At 36.4% G+C, this 16,701-nt stretch overlaps 1 protein-coding gene across 1 annotated transcript; it reads right to left on the bottom strand.

The window, feature by feature from the left end:
• Nucleotides 1-6,276: 6,276 nt before the first annotated feature.
• Nucleotides 6,277-15,858, bottom strand: LOC120117989 (DNA mismatch repair protein MSH3-like; the record flags this gene model as incomplete). The annotated part of the gene is given in 14 exon segments (XM_039138143.1): nt 6,277-6,636; nt 6,871-6,894; nt 6,896-7,342; nt 7,797-7,946; nt 8,382-8,453; nt 8,533-8,732; nt 8,735-8,792; nt 8,925-9,056; nt 9,172-9,435; nt 12,981-13,232; nt 13,327-13,425; nt 13,716-13,880; nt 14,176-14,367; nt 14,599-15,858. Coding segments are annotated over 14 exon segments (3,387 nt in total), but the record flags the coding sequence as incomplete, so codon positions are not given.
• Between the last annotated feature and the right edge of the window lie 843 nt (nt 15,859-16,701).

Raw genomic sequence — 16,701 nt, 5'->3', positions numbered from 1 at the left:
GAAACTTAATCAAGGTCTAGCAGTGATCTTTATAAAAAGAGAAAATCGTCTCAGTGACCAAAAATGCCTTATAATATACGATTTTAACCAACTTTTTCCGGATTTGCCAAAATGACCAACAAAATCGCAATGCGATCGCTAATTCGCAACGCGATCTCCATTATCGCAAATTCGCGTTGCATTTCGCGTTGCGATAGTTGGAAATCGCGTTGCGATGGTCTACAGTGTCGTTGCAATTTTCCCAATTCGCAATGCGAATAAGTAAATCGCAACGCGAATTGGAAAAATCGCAATGCGATACTGACTATCGCAATGCGATACTTACTATCGCAATGTGATAATACAAAATCGCAACGAGATACTGACTTTCGCAACGCGATTTACATAGCGCCATTCGTATTAACGCGTATTTTTTTTTTCAAATTCCAAACACGAATTTTTTCTTAATAAATCGGAAATTGAACCGTCCACAGTAATCGCAACTCATAACCTCAAACCCAAAATCACAACACTCAGTCCCATCTCCATCTCTCACTCTCTACGGCGAAATCCGTCCCCATCTCCGAAGATTTCCGTCCCCATCGCCGGCGAAATCCCTCACAACCATTCACAGTCAAAAATCCCTCACAATCATTCAGAAATGGAAAATCAACCTCCGAGGGTTAGTTTTTTTAATTTTTATTTTGAAATTTTTGCATTATTTTAGGTTTTTCATATTGAGATTGATGATAAGTTACTGGTAATTTCAATAATAGATTAACCATTTCACTTAGATTTCTTATTAAATTCATTCGATTGCTGCCAATACTGCTAAACTGTTTAGCCTGTGAAGTTAGTATTTGTCTTTGTTTTGTCTTTTGGTTGAATTAATGCAGAAGAAGAATAGTTTCGAGAATGAAAATCGCAACGCGGAAATAACTATCGTAACGAGAGAATCGCAATGCGAAATAAAAAACTCAACGCGAAACCAAAAAATCGCATTGCGATTTTCATTTCGCGTTGCGATTTTCATTTCGCATTGCGATTTTCATTTCGCGTTGCGATTCTCTCGTTGCGATAGTCATTTCTCGTTGCGATTCTCATTATCTCATTGCGATTTTCATTTCAACCAAAAGACAAAACAGTGTTGCAAATTTTAGTTTCAAGAATAAACTACTATTTATGTTTATTGTTTTTGGTATATCTTGACAGTGTAGTTTTTGGTATATCTAACTTGGTATGCTTATTGTTTTTGTAGAAATTTTTTTCGGCTTCATTGACATTAAGGAATAAAGTTAGCCTAGCCACTACAATTGCTTCGAAGCTTTCACCTGCACAAAGAAAATTGTATGAGGAAACCTGCTTCGGGCCATGGCTGAGAGTACAACATCCGGGTGGAGATGCTAATTTGACCCATTTGTGGCTTCAGACCATGACTAGAGATCTACCCGACAGTATACAGCGTGGTGAGGAAGAGATATTGTTTCATTTTCCACCGGCGTATACTTGTTTTGGGCGGAAGGAGTTCTGCTTAATCACTGGTCTACGATTCGGACACGATGATGTAGGCCGGTACACTCGTCATATCACCCGCCCATCATGGTTATCCAGTGTTTTTCCTGATGAGTCAATAGAGAAGCCGAACTTACACGTCGACGACATGAAGAAATTGTTTAATAAGAAAGATGGTTTTACTCGGATGAATGACGTCGATGTTGTCCGAGTATGCCTTCTACTACTTTTGTATGCCGGCTTTTTAGGCAGAGAGGCCAGACAACCTATTCCTCAGGAGCTAATATTATTGGTAGAGGACCTAAATGCATGGAATCTGTTTCCGTGGGGTTCGTATATATGGAAAGCTACCTGGACTAAGTTGTCGTTGCCTTTGATGACCGCAAAAGTTTGCGGGGCGATGGGTCGAAATACACTTTGTCAGGCTTTGTTTGGGCCTTTAAGGTAAGAATTTCTATATAATGTTTTTAAAATTATAATTAATTATTTAACAATTACTAATGTTTGTTATTATTGTTTGTAGATTTGGATATTCGAGGCTTTTCCCGCCATGAAGACATATGCAATAAAAACTTCAAATGATATTCCCAGGGCTATTTCCTGGAAGAGGAAACGTCTGTTGGATTGGGAAGACTTAATACCATATGCGACAATAATAATGTAAGTTAACAAATACTATCATATATAAACAAGTTATTAATAGTAGACGTTTAACTTTGTTTAAGTTTTTATTTTTAGGGCCAACATTCCATTAATGAGACTGACATCCACGGAGGCTGAGCTTGCCACGATTGGTGGCAAGCTAGTCAGCGTTTTCTTGATGGCACGAATGATGAGCAGCCTCCACTTCCTCCACTTCGAGAGCCATCACCTGATCGACCCGACTATACACCTCTACGAGAGCCATCACCTATCCCGTCACATCATCGAGCCTCTTCTCCACCATCACCTCATGATAGGCGACCGGCAAAGATGCCACGACTTCTATCTCCCTGTTCTCCACCTCCACGGGATGAGTCAAGGGAGTTACGTGATGAGGTCAATGCCTTGCGTGAGGAGATCGGTACTCTACGCGATAACGATGGTGCATGGCGTGTGGAGGTCAATGCCTTGCGTGAGGAGATCGGTACTATACACGATAACGATGGTTCATGGCGTGTGGAGGTGTTTACGTGGTGAGGTTGCCGCTCTAAGTGAGATGGTAGTATCGTTGCAGAATGAGGTTCATACTCTACGCAACGAGGTAAGTTTAAGATTTTTCATATTTAACTTGATGATAAATTTACTCGTAATTTCACTTAAATTAACCATTTCACTTAGATTGCTTAGTAAATTTATTCGGTTGCTTCCAATACTGCTAAACTGTTTATTAACACTGTGAAGTTAGTATGTCTTTTGGTTTTGTCTTTTGGTTTAAGTAAATTTATTCGGTTGCTGCAAATTCTGCTAAACTGTGTATTCTTTAACACTGTGAAGTTAGTATTTGTCTTTGTTTTGTCTTTTGGTTGAAGTTTTGAAATATATTTGTCTTTGTTTTCACTGTTTAAATATCATGTCCGTTTATTTACTGATATTTTATTTAATTATTTAGCGGACCGTAAGGTGGATGCTTTACGTCGGGTTTTCTTGCACGACAGAGTTCACGCATCAGACGGCGTGCACGTGCTATTAAGTCTCCCATATAGTGCGAAGACACCGCAAGAAGAAGCCCGACTCGCATGTCATCCCTTAAGAGTCCTCCTATCATTGAAGAGGCCCTCATTCCTCGAGAGTCCCCTCCCACCGTTCAAGAGGCCACTGTCATCGTTGAAAAGGTCCCCCCACCATTCAAGAGCCCGATTCACATGGCGTGTAGGATTCTGAGAAACCCTCTGACGTGCCGGACATGATGGATTCAAGTTGGCTCTCGTATGAGTTACCGGCCAGTACCATACCGGTATCTGAATAGGAGAGGAAACAACTACCGGACACAATTCTGGATAACACCCTTTAGGCTAAGACCGCAGTTGATTTATCTACATGAGCGAAGCCAGGGGTGTTTCACTAACATATGCAAGCTCAATGATGATATCTATTTGTTGCTTGATCGGTCTTGGTGGGGCGTATTAGGGGTCGAAGACAAGGCTATTTCGATAGAGGGGTAAGTCTTATATTTTCTTATATTTTAATTTTGATTATTTTTTTTGTAAATTATGTAAGTTTACTAATATATGTCTTTTTTTGTAAAACAACATATCGATGCGTGGGTGTCACGTCTTCTAATAATTAGGAACTTAAGGAAAATAAAAGAAATACACGATATACAATTATACCGACGTCTTTTAACGCCGTTCACTTGAAGAATCAACGATGAATCATTTGCGTTGGGCAATGGACAAGCTAAACTTTATCCTGCATGGTGGGAGGTCGATAAGGTTAGTGTTTATTTTAGATTGAGTTTAAAGGTATTCATAAATAAGTGCACAAATGAATGAATTATTACTTATGATTGTAGGTGTTTATCCCTGTTTTGGAACGTAACCATTGGCTTCTCGTCGAGCTTCAGATCCCATCCCTTAAGGCAATAGTATATGACAGCATGATAAATTACATATCATTGGCTGATTTAAGAGATATTATTAAGGGATGGAGCTCTTATTTGGCTAAATTCTTGGATACGATAAATTATTGGACTCGTTCTGGAAACAAGAAGCTCAATATTACAGTTAGCAGAGACGAGACCGCACCACAACAAACGAAAGGACCCAGAGGGGATTGTGGTCCTCTCGTATGCTTGGCGTTGGACCGTTTGATCACAGGAAGTATAAAGTATCTACCTCCCACCGATATAGATATAGCTGCAGTAGGCTTGTGATTTCGACATTATATGACTAGATTGATATATACGAGACGCTGCCTACCTACATCCGCGTTATAAAAATGTCCATAAACAATTGGTATGTTTATAGGCTTGTGGTTTGAAAATGTTTGGTTAAGTACCTAGAATTCAATAATTTGCTGTTTATAGGTTTTAGATGTGTAGAAAGTGTTGTTTGAGCAAATGTTTGGTTTATGCAGGTTAATCGCAGAAGTGAGCTGCGTGAAAATGATGTATGGCTGCAAAAGTTGATTCAATAGTAGAAGTGTTATTTTCTCTAATAATTATTGCTTATTTTTTGATTGTTTAATTGATTTGTAAAAGGTGATTTGTAAAAGTTGATTTGTTTAATTGATGTTAACATAATTCTTATTTGTGCTTGTTTAATTGATTGAAATGTAATGGTTGATTTTGTTGATTTCAATCTGCATTATGTTGAAGGCAAAAAGTACTATCGCAATGCGAAATGAAAATCGCAACGAGAGAATCGCAACGCGAAATGAAAATCGCAACGAGAGAAACGCAACGCGAAATTAAATTCGCGTTGCGATTTTCATTTTGCATTGCGATTCTTTCGTTGCAATTTTCATTTCGCATTGCGAAATTAGCGTTGCGATTTTCATTTCGCATTGCGATTCTCTCGTTGCGATTTTCATTTCGTATTGCGATAGTAATTTTCGCGTTGCGATAGACATTAAGATGATTGCCTATTAAGTGATAACAACTGAACAAATCATAGTAATTTTCAAACTCAAGTTACTAATACATGTCTAACTGAAAATGTTAAAAGTTCACACATAAAGTCTACATAATACAACGTTTGTATTTAAAAATCACCTAAGTTAACAGTCCCAAAAGGTGAAGCCAGTTGTGATTGAAATTTTAAATATGATTCTGCACTATTAAACGTCATGAAACCATATCTTGCTCTAAGTTGATGTACTCTTGACCATCTTTCAAACCCGACATCTTCTAGTGTTTGAGCACACTGAGGCAAAACACGTCTTAAACAGTTTATATGTTTATTGAAATCCACTTCACGATAAGCCTTTACAACCTTCCAGTATGTCTATTTGTGCTTTTTTATACCAGCAGACCTTGATTTTAGATTTCTATACAAATGAACACCACAAAGTCCATGAAAAACATCTGGGAAACACCTTCTAACAGCGTTGTCAATTGAGTTTGCCCTATCGGATATGATTGTCAGATTGCTAATAGGACTTATGCAATCCCTAAGATGCCCCATAAACCATGTCCATGAATCAGAGGTTTCAGATTTGCCAACCCCGTAAAACTTGGCAAATCCCATTGTTAGCATCCATGGCTACTGCTAATAAGTTTACTCCAAGGTATCGACCTTTCAAATGTGCTCCGTCAACTATAATAACTAGGCGCATACAAGTAATAAACGAACGAATCTACAAAATAATATACACAAGAAATATAATCATTTAAATGTGAAATGCATGTAACTAACAGAAATGAGTAATCAGAATTATATTGATTTACTAACCGCAGCACCAATGGCGATAAACAGCAACTCAAAGCGTCCATCTCTATCAGTTTTGATATGAGTTACCGACCCAGGATTTTTCAGCTTTAAATTGTGACAATAAGCCGGTAGTTGGGCAAACGATGCTTCTGGCGACCCCCTCAACAATTCCAAGGCATAACATTTGGCTCTCCAAACTTGAGAATATGATATACTAATCTTGAACCGAGCATTCATGTCAGTCATAATTTCATGTCTCCGATATACCCTGCCATTCAAAAAACATTAACTCAGCCAGAAAACCACCCAACACCTTTTTGTTTGTTTGTCTATGGTGAGGAAAAACTTGGGTTCTTGAACATGTATGTTTATCAATAAAAGTCCTAACTTGAAACATTGCGCAATCTTTTATCCTCTTTGCAATCATACGCCACGTACAATTTTTGTCAATCGTACACCTTGTTTCGAAACAATCTTTGCTTGATTCCTTTGCAAGGCCTCTAGCCTCTTTCAACAGCTGAAAGCTTTTTGCACGATCATCACCCGTTGTTGCAGACTTCAATTTCAAAAGCACGTCCCGGAAAGCACCAACGAATTCTTCTGGATCCTCTGTCCTTCCACTATGGAAGCCAGCAGTAGATTTTAATATGTTCTCTTGTGGTACTAGTTCTTGATCACTTGATGGCATTTCCTGTCGCGGCCTTTCTCCTGATTTTTCTCTCACTCTGTTGCTTTCAATTGTTTCCAGTCTTGTGGCCATAAAGATCGCTTTATTAATGCATGATGAAGGCAACTGCATCATATAATAAAGTATTTAAACAAGATAAGAAGTTGTCGAGAATAAAAAGTTCATTCGTATTCACAGAATTTAAGTGGGAACAATGAACATCATCAATGAATGCCAGAACTGGGCCTATCTTGGTAAAATAGCAGCAAAAATGTCGAATGTTATCAAACTGATGTCTAGCAGGGTTCAAGTTTCAGCTTAGATTGTTCGGTTTTCTAGTTTACATTCAGAGAGGGTTACCTGCGCAAGCTGTGCAACCTTGAAAACCAAAACTCGGAGCAGACACACCAGGGACAAGCTTATATAGGTAGGTTACATCATGATCAGATCTTGCTTCGGTAGTACTCTCATCGTTACGTGAGGTCAGATAAGAGACATGGTATGCCTCCAAAGACCCAGGAAATTTAACTTTAATGTCAGCAATTTTAGTGTAATGGGTGACAAAGAGGACCATGCATTTTTTCTGATCCAGCAGATGATGCAATGTGGCATAAGCAATAGCTACACCATCATGTGTACTGGTTCCTCTTCCAAGCTCATCAATGATAACCAGCGACTTTGCAGTGCAATTGCGGAGTATATGAGAAGCCTCACTTAGTTCTTCCAAAAAGGTACTTCTCCATTGATGGATACTGTCGGACGCACCCATGCGTGTGTAGATGGCATCTAACACAGGCAGAGTGGCTGATTCTGCTGGTACAAAGGACCCAACCTAGAAAGATCAGGAGGAATGTTTCAAAACAATAAACGTTATTTCAAGAAACACAATGAAATGAGAGAAACTCAACATCAAAGGGATTATTTACTTCAAAATGAAAGGTGACGAGAGAGAATTTGATGAATTCACCCACCTCATTGCATAATGTGAAGTCATGCAGAAGAGTTTGTAAAGAGAAAAAGATCAACACCTAGCTTAACATTATCACATGTATTGTAATCATGCCATTGGAAGAGTGAATCTTGCCCTTGTAATAAATGAGAAAAATATATATATATATATATATATTTCTTTCTTTTTGGGACAAGTGCACATGAACTATCTTAAGCAAATATGCATAAATGACCTTAGTGGTTAAAAAAATGAGAGAATATATTGACGAGAAGCAAGGAGGGGAGGGGAGGGGAGGGGAGAGAGAGATAAGTAATATAGTAAGCTCGTATTCCACCTGAGCCATCAAAGCAATTAGAGCAACCTGGCGAATGTAACAACTTTTCCCACCCATATTAGGACCCGTAACAATCTGACAATACTCTCCATCTGCATGCAATATTGTGTCATTCGGAACAAAACTGTCTTGTAAGATGGTCTCCAGTACCTGATGGAACATACCGCACGATAAACAAACACCCCACAGTAACATATCTACTATAATTTATACAAAGAACTTTGTTTTAGTATTAGGTTAAACATCATCAACATCAATCATGGTGGTTAATAAGGCAAAATAATGCCATGTCAGCATTGGATACATGTGGAATGTCATGTAGCATCCACATCAGCAAGTTAACAGCTCCGTTAATTTTTTTCATCCAATTCTGTTTAATTTGACCCAAAAAAAATCCGAGGGCTAAAAGAGATTGAAAAAAAAAGAGTCAAAGGGCCAAAATGACCCTTTTTCGAAAAGTTTGAGGGTGAAAAAGTCATTCTGCCTGAAAAAAAATCTTTCAAAACTATCCAAATAGGTTCAGTTTTAAGTGAGAACAGATGGATTTAATGTGTTTCAAACATAAGCTTCAATAGTTCAACTTACAGGGTGGCGGCCAGCGCGGATTTGTATTTGAACAGGTTTCATGTCCTCCACAAAAATAGGAAGGACATAATTCTGTAGTAAAAATTGAAAATATAACAAATATCAACTTAGTCAGCTCAAGAACAAAGAATTAAGGTTCACAAGTAGGTACCTTATTTTTTGAAAGAATGGCAAGAGAGTGCAAACAGTCCAGAGCAGCAAGTGCTTGAACAGCAGCGTGAAAATCCACATAATATTCTCCAAATTCCCTAAGAAAACTGTCCCATGCAGCTCGACAGATAATGGTGAGCTCTTCATTCGCCAGTCTTAACTGGTCTAGTGCAGTCAATACTTCAGGTGGATGATACCTTTTTTTTTTTTGGTACTGTTTACCCTAACCCAGTTTGAAGGTACCTTGGCATCTATAGGCAGCTGCATAGACACTGAAGTCGTTCAGAGCCACATAAACCAAGGGGTGCAAGAAAACAAAACTGCATGCAATAATATTATAGCTGTCTGGAGAACTTCATTATTATGATATTCCAGAATACACAATAAGCCTACCTCTACCAAATGTGTAGTTCCTGCCACACATGTAAATTCCAAATTGCCATTCCCAAATTGTTTTCTATATGGTCCAATCATATTATCCAGTTTCTCCTTTGCCAACTGAAGTGCTCTCCGAGCGCTAGCAACCTGCACTAACCAATCAACCCAACAGAATTTGAAAAGACAACAAAATCAATGACACAATAAGAATTTTGAGTAAAATTTGGAATTACGAGATCTTCACTTCATCCAAAATACAAACCTCAGGAAATTGGTCTTTAGATATGATGATTAAGTCTGTAAATTCCCCTTTATCAGCTGCTTCTTTGTTTAGGGTAGAAAGTAGTTTGACAGCAATGCCGAGTACATTGGATGATGAAGCAGTCAAAATCAACCTTTTCAACAGAGTAGACTGCACAGTTGCAACTTCAACTTTTTTGCAGCCATGATCCTCATATTCTTCATCAATATGGAGCCACTTAAGTTGCTTTCCAGCAGACAAAATAGCTTGAATAACTGCAATGAACTATACATTTGAATCCTTAGGAATTTACACAATAGCACCCACCATTAAAGCTATGTTGCAGCAAGGAAACATGTAATACCCCAAAAATTTAGACAATGATAAAAATGAAAATTTGGAAAGTTTGATGGTCAAAGTAGAAAATTGGGAAAAAGTTTAGGGAATTAAGTGATAATTTCCTAAAAAGAATTTTATTCCATAAATAGATAATTTACTCTTGAGAGTGGAGTTTTATGGAAATCTTATTTTTGGAATTTGAATTTTAGTAAAGAAAAACTAGAAAAGGGTTAAAGTCCGATAAAGAATCGGTAATTCCGATCGAATTGGAATTTTACAAAAATTTGAAAGATGTTATAAAATGGTTGGAAATATTATTTTAATATTTTGGATCAGATAAATTTGGTTTGGAAATGTGCAACTTTTCAGATTTAAACGAAACAGTGGAATTTAGTGACTAAAACGCAAGTTTTGAAAATTCATGGGCAATTTCGTGAGTCAAAGTCAAAATAATTCATCTTTGGCTTTGAAAGATGATAAGGATGAGTTGTCATGGTTTTATGGTGAATAAGAAGATTCATTAAGGGTGATTTGGTTTTATCTCAACTAAATGAATATTATATTCATTTAAAGTGGAATGAAATGTAAATTAAGATGAGATGTTTCCCACATTTCATCCAAATTTGTTCATCTTCTTCTCCAACCAGATGTGGGCTTCTCCTAAGGTAAGAGAGAGTTTTAACTCAATTTTCAAGTAATTTACTTAGGATTTTGAGTATGTTGAAAATATAAAATTGTTATATGCGAAAAATGCTATCATTTGGTACCAATATTGCATGATAATCTTGTTAGTGTTCAAGTTCATCTTGAGTTAATGAAGGGGATGTTGATTTCTTTTGTTTTATGGGTTATGAAGAGTTCAGTGATTTTAAGGAATTGGTTATAAGAATTGATGAAGAAACTAGGGATGAGGTTAAAGAAAACAGTTTATATTTTGAATTTTGTAGTGGGTTTGGAAATTTACCAGAAATTATATAAAAATAATTTGGAGATTATTTTTATATATTATGTTCATATATTGATCTAGTTCTGTTTAAAACAAACGGGGATCAATTTCAAGGTGTATACAAAGAGATATGAATTTTTAACCAAGGAAAGGTCAGAAAAATCGGACAGCAGATTCTGCAAAACAGATTCTGTTGGTCAACTTTGAAAATTCACTATAAATTGTACAAAATGAATTAGGAGTTATTTATATGGATAGATTCGTATTCGAGTCTAGTTTTCAACGGAAGAAACGGAATTAAATTCCAGTGTGTATATCAATACAGAATATTGATTCTTTAAAAGTAGTGCGAGTTGTCTGAATATGGAAAATTGATGGGTTGTTGTGTAAGTGTTGTATAATTGATATACTATGCTGGAAAATGTTGTTTTGGAATTGAAATAAGTGTTAGATGTGAAATATGACTATTTTGGAAGTTTGAAAAGATTGGTCATTTAAGTACAACTTCAAATAGTTGGGGTACTTAAATGTAATTATGCTTTTGTAAAAGCATTTGAATGGTAATAATTTCAATACTTGAATTTTTGTATTGAAATTATAAGTGATAAAATGGTGAAGGACCATTTTGAGTAAATTAGAAAAGTTGATTCCAATGTTAAAAAGAATTATTAAGAGTTAAATATTTTGATAGATAATGAGTTTCAAATATATCATGGAGTTATTTTGGGATACGTTTATGTTAGTATAATACTAACATATGTATTATTATGAATTTGTGATTTATACATATCATGATTGATTTGCGATTGAAGCAAGTCAAGTATAAAAAGGGTTTATTGTGGAACATAGTGAGGCTCGTATTTTGGAAATTTTAAAGTGTCAAGGTGAGTGCAATACATGCATGACATTATACATGGATGTTTTATACATCATTAGGAAGACTTGCGATAAGTCGACCTTATTTATATCAGCATGATATATGTTATTTTTATAACTTTGACATGACATTGAAATGTCACGGTATGAAATTAAAATGCATTGTTTATGAAAAATGTGATATTTTACCATGAATGTTTTCGGTAATGAACTGCCCAATGTTAAATATTGATAATATATTTTTCCATGAATGAATCGAATAAAATAGACTATAAGTCCAAGTAAGTCATTGAGGGACAGGGTATAGTTGGCATGCCATAGAGTATAACAGTTGCAGGTTTATAATAGCACTATAGTGTGAAAGGGCACTAAGTGTAGGAAGGTTGATACGACCTTATGTATCATGTCTGGATTAACACTATAGCGTAAGCTTAGTGTAGGTGGTGGGCACGACCTTATGTGTATATTCCGGATTAGCACTATGACTTAAGCTTAGTGCAGGTTTAGCACTACGGTGCAAGTATTTTACTCGAATACTCAGGGTCTTCAAGGTATAATATTGGGCTATGGACTATGGTATATGGTTATGGAATAATGGTAAATATATTGGTAAAATAAACTTACGAGCTTATGGAATAAATGGTAAGAGATTTTATATTATTTTGATCATGATAAAATATTGGATATGAAAATAACATGATTTTATGGCATTTTGAATTTTTCATTGAAATTCATGCATGAATTGTATTGCACTGTATATTGTTTTAATTGCCTCACTAGTATATACTTAGCGTGTGATGATTTTCACGCGTAGGTAAAAAGCCAGCAGTGGAATAAAGATTTCAAAGTGACATCAAGCATCGGGGAGTATATTTCAATATCAGTAAAACATCCTATGATGAAATTTGATTTAGATAGTGGCATGTAATTAATAATGTTTTGTTTTGTTGAATTAATTTGGAAACAAATTGGTAAATTGATAGTGATGAAAGGTTAATTTTTATGAGTTTTATATGTAATTTTCGGAAGTTACTGTAACAATTACTGTAGCAGTTACTGTAGAAATGAACAATACCACGTTTTAAAAAAATCTCCAGATTGCTTAAGGGGTACCGATTCCCCTGCTACAGGAACCGATTCCCCTACTGTTCACTATTCACTGTTCCTAAAAAAATCTTTTGAATTAAATTTACTATAACGAAACATAATTTTTATTATATGATATTTTTATACTATCAATTACTATTTTAAGAGAATAAATCTTAAATCACTTTTGGATTGAAAATTGTTTTAGAAATTCGGGTGACATCTATAATCTGTATAAGTATAATTATACGGGTTATGGGTGTTACAAAACAAGTATTGTTATCAATGGCTTAAATGCAGAAGGAGCACAAAGAAAAAAGGAACATCAACTTACTAGTTGCAAATTTAAATTTAAATTTAAATTTCCATTCCTTCAACGGTACAAATCCTAAACATTCTGCCAATCAACAAACTTAAGAAATAAAGTGCCAAAACCCAACTGTAACAATGACACATTTACATACAAAGAAAATAGAAAGAGCTTCACCTAAAAAGAAAGGAAGAACCTTGTGAACCTGGTTACTTGAGTAATTATTGCTTCCCTTAGCATGCACAATAACAAAGATAAAGAGGATGACAATACCTCTGTGGGGGTGGCAGTTCGATGGAAGATTCTTGTTATACCACGTTGAATATCAGGTGATCTTCCTAAAAAAGTTAAAACTGAGGAAAGCAAACATGAAAATTCTGTCTGCATAGTGGTCACGTCAGAATCTTCCCCAGCGATCTCAACGATACTCTGAAAGTCTTTATAAGACCCCATAGACAAAGCGATTTCAGAAACAGCATCCAGTCGAGCAGAAATCATTTTTCTATCACATAATGGGTGAGTAATCTGTTTAATGAAATAAAACTCTAAGTTGAAATCATAAATTAGGAAAAAATATGGAGGAACCACCAGAAATCAGTCTATGTTTTATCTCAAATACCCAGTGTCTTAAAAGCCTTGATCCATAAGAAGTGAGAGTATGGTTCATGATTCCTAGCAATGAGCCAGATTCAGAACCGTCTGAAATATTCCTCAAAACCTGGAGATAGCAAAAGCATGTGTTCAGAAAAGGTTTTGATAGTGAAGCAGAAAATTTTGATGGTTTCAAAGGAATCATTTTGGATCTCACAGTGATAGGGTACACTAATGAACCTCACAATGACCAAAAACTGACACTACGACAACCATGACCTGATCACAAATTCTTGATGCCATTTTGTGGTGGGAGAGCCAAACGGAATCTTGAATACAAGTAACTAGGCAGTAAATGGAACATATAACATGGAAATCTCAGTAACAATCATATACACATAATAATAAAACAATTACCTCTAATTGTTGAAGTGCATATGCTGAAAGGTTCATCTCCAAGCTGCTTGATAAGGTGCTGAATGAAGCTCCAAAGCACAAAATTCTTTCAAATCCAAATTGCTTGAGATGACAAATAATTAAGGCCAATGCTTGCAAAGCCAAATCTGGCATGTTCTTGACTTCCTTAAAACCAAAATTCAAGAAAGTTGTTTGATACGTTAGAGCAAGATCAATAACAAACAATGGTTTAGTTATAGAAAGAAATCAACTTAGTATCATTACATGGGAAAAGGTAGACATGAAGTCATAGTTACTATCTATGCTAACATATTTATTTTTTACAAATTAAAATGTGTAAGGTTGACCATACAAATTACTAAATAGGTCAGTCATAACAAAGAGCAAAACAAACCCCACAAGAAACCATACTTCAAATGCAATGGTTATCAGTGTGCAAAAGTTGCAATCAATGTAACACCTGAATCAAAGAGTGAGAATTTCCCTGTTCTGTATTATCGGCTAACTGATGCACATTATCTGTTAAATTATCTTCAACCATCTTCTCATAAACGGACATCAAATCCTCACGTGCACCACCATCCTTGAAACAATCACAAGAGGCATGCTCGAGGCGAACATTTGAGGCAGGTCCAGCATATGCCAGTAACAACTGATACATGTATCTTATTATCAGGAAACCTTGGGAAGAAAGAGCCTCTTAATAGTGAAATGGTTCATCTATAGAATTATTCTACAAGATTAACCCCCCCCCTTTGTTTTCATTGTTGAATGAGCTAGATGCACTGGCCAAAATTATAGTTAATATTCAAATTTAGTATTAAAATGAAATGTCCCCGTAAACATGCCACTTCATAAATTATAACGATAATAAAGTAGATACCTTTTCTGTTAGTTTTGAAAGTGGTTGTCCAAGCAATAACTCGGCCGGAGCCAACCTCAAAACCACAGCTTCAAGCCCACTCCTCATAACCCCGTCATCAAACTCACCGTACACGACGTCCCCGGTTGAAATCTCTACTCCGACAATTCCAATCCTCACATGAGCCCCACCCAAATTCGAAACCACCCCAGATATATCCAAAACTTTCTCTACAACACAAACCAAATAATTACTTTCTGCACCACACCCTTCCTCCTCCCCTCCCACATCCTCTGCCGCCTCCAGTGTCGCTTTAGTGTACAATGCCGACAACCGTCTGCCAAACGGGCCAACCCGGTTGGAACTGTGCGCCTTAATCGCAGCTGTTTCTGTCTGTTTCACAACCCCGACCTTGTACCCCGCACTAACCAGCCTCCTCACATGGACATTCAATCGAAAAGTTGGCACACTTGCTGTTAAGAAGTTACGATCAACATGGGCGTAAATTCCAAACACTTCGGCGGCTATCTCCCCATCTTTCCCGAAGAACCGAAATCTGTAACCAACTTCCACCATGAGGAGAACATCCGGGTAATTGTTTTTCAAATCCACAACTTGTTGTTCCAATGGAGTGTATTTTTTGTGGTCGGATTCAGAAGGTTCGATGGAATGTTCGGGAAGAGATGGTGAAGATGGTTCGAGGAGTTTCTGGAGGAACTTCTGGTGGAGGGAAGGATTAGACTGAGGAGGAACAGGGTTATGCGTGTGAGGGGAAAGAGTAGTTTTGGGTCTTTTAGGATTGGAAGCGAGGTGGGCAGAGAGAAGTTTGCGTTTCGAAGGAGAAAAGGATACCGTTGTTTTTACGTTAGTGGATGGAATTCGCGGCCGAGGCGGCGGCGGAGGAGGAGGAGAGGACGATGATGGGTTTGACGGTGGAGTTTTGGGTTTAGGAGCAAAGAAACGAGAAATCACTTGTTGCTTTTGCTTGCCCATGTTTGGCCAATCAATCAATTGATCAAAAAAAATGAGTAGATTTTCAGAGAGATGATGATTTTCGAATAGATGGAGCCAATGAAGTGGAGGGTTTTCTTCATATGGCGCGCTTTCCACTCTGCTTGATCAAAAATATCTGCATCGAGCAACACCGATCGGCCGACCCGAGGCGCAAAATTGAAATCTTATTGGGCCTTTGATGACGGTCATCAGAATCTGGCTTAGGTTAATGGGTCTTTTCCATTGGGGAACACTTTGAGCCTAATGGGCTTCTGCCATTTAAGTGCAATTAGAAAGTAAATCAAAATTTCAAGATTATTATTATGTTTAAAATAATACTTTATATTAAGAAATTATAATATTTTTTAGGGTAAATTACATTAGATGTTATTGAACTTTATAGGAGGTGTATCTTTAACTTGATAATGGTATGATAATATAGATAATGATTATCGACGTGAATGTTACACTGAAACAACGTCATTTTTATTGAAGATACTTGAGAGAAAAAAATGATGAACACTCTCTATGAAGGCTCTGGTCAGGATTGTTTTGGTGCAACATGCACAACAACTATCATCCATGTCATCGCGTCATTATCGAGCTAATAGTCTAGCGATATAATTTAAGCGAAAATCAAAGTTTGATATTATAATTAAAGCAATTGAATATCCGATAGTATAAATGATACATCTTATAAATTTTAATGACATCTGATATAATTAACCCAATAAGATAAAATCGAATTATAATGCATAAAACCTAAACTCATATACATCCCTAATTACAACTATATATTTTTATAATTTTTTTATTAGTTTGTGGTGATTACAAGATAATATTTATTCAAAAGACTCTCAACTATTTGATAATGAATATTCAAACACCGCACGTGAATATATTGTATTTAAACCCAAAACCTCTAAAAATAATAATCATCTTTTTAACTACTAAAATAACTTGATTCGTAAATATATTTCTATAGTTAATTTTTTTTCCAGTTAATTTTCATCACCAATATGTTATGGTGACATGGCTTGATTGTCTGGTACCGACATGTATATATACATATGTAGAGATACGTGAAGTAGACCTAGGGTATGTAATAGATGGATCTGATACGGTCGTGAG

Source organism: Hibiscus syriacus, unplaced genomic scaffold, assembly GCF_006381635.1.
Source record: "Hibiscus syriacus cultivar Baekdansim isolate YM2019G1 unplaced genomic scaffold, ASM638163v2 tig00000916_pilon, whole genome shotgun sequence".
NCBI lineage: Eukaryota > Viridiplantae > Streptophyta > Magnoliopsida > Malvales > Malvaceae > Hibiscus > Hibiscus syriacus.
This window is presented reverse-complemented; position numbering and strand designations above follow the sequence as displayed.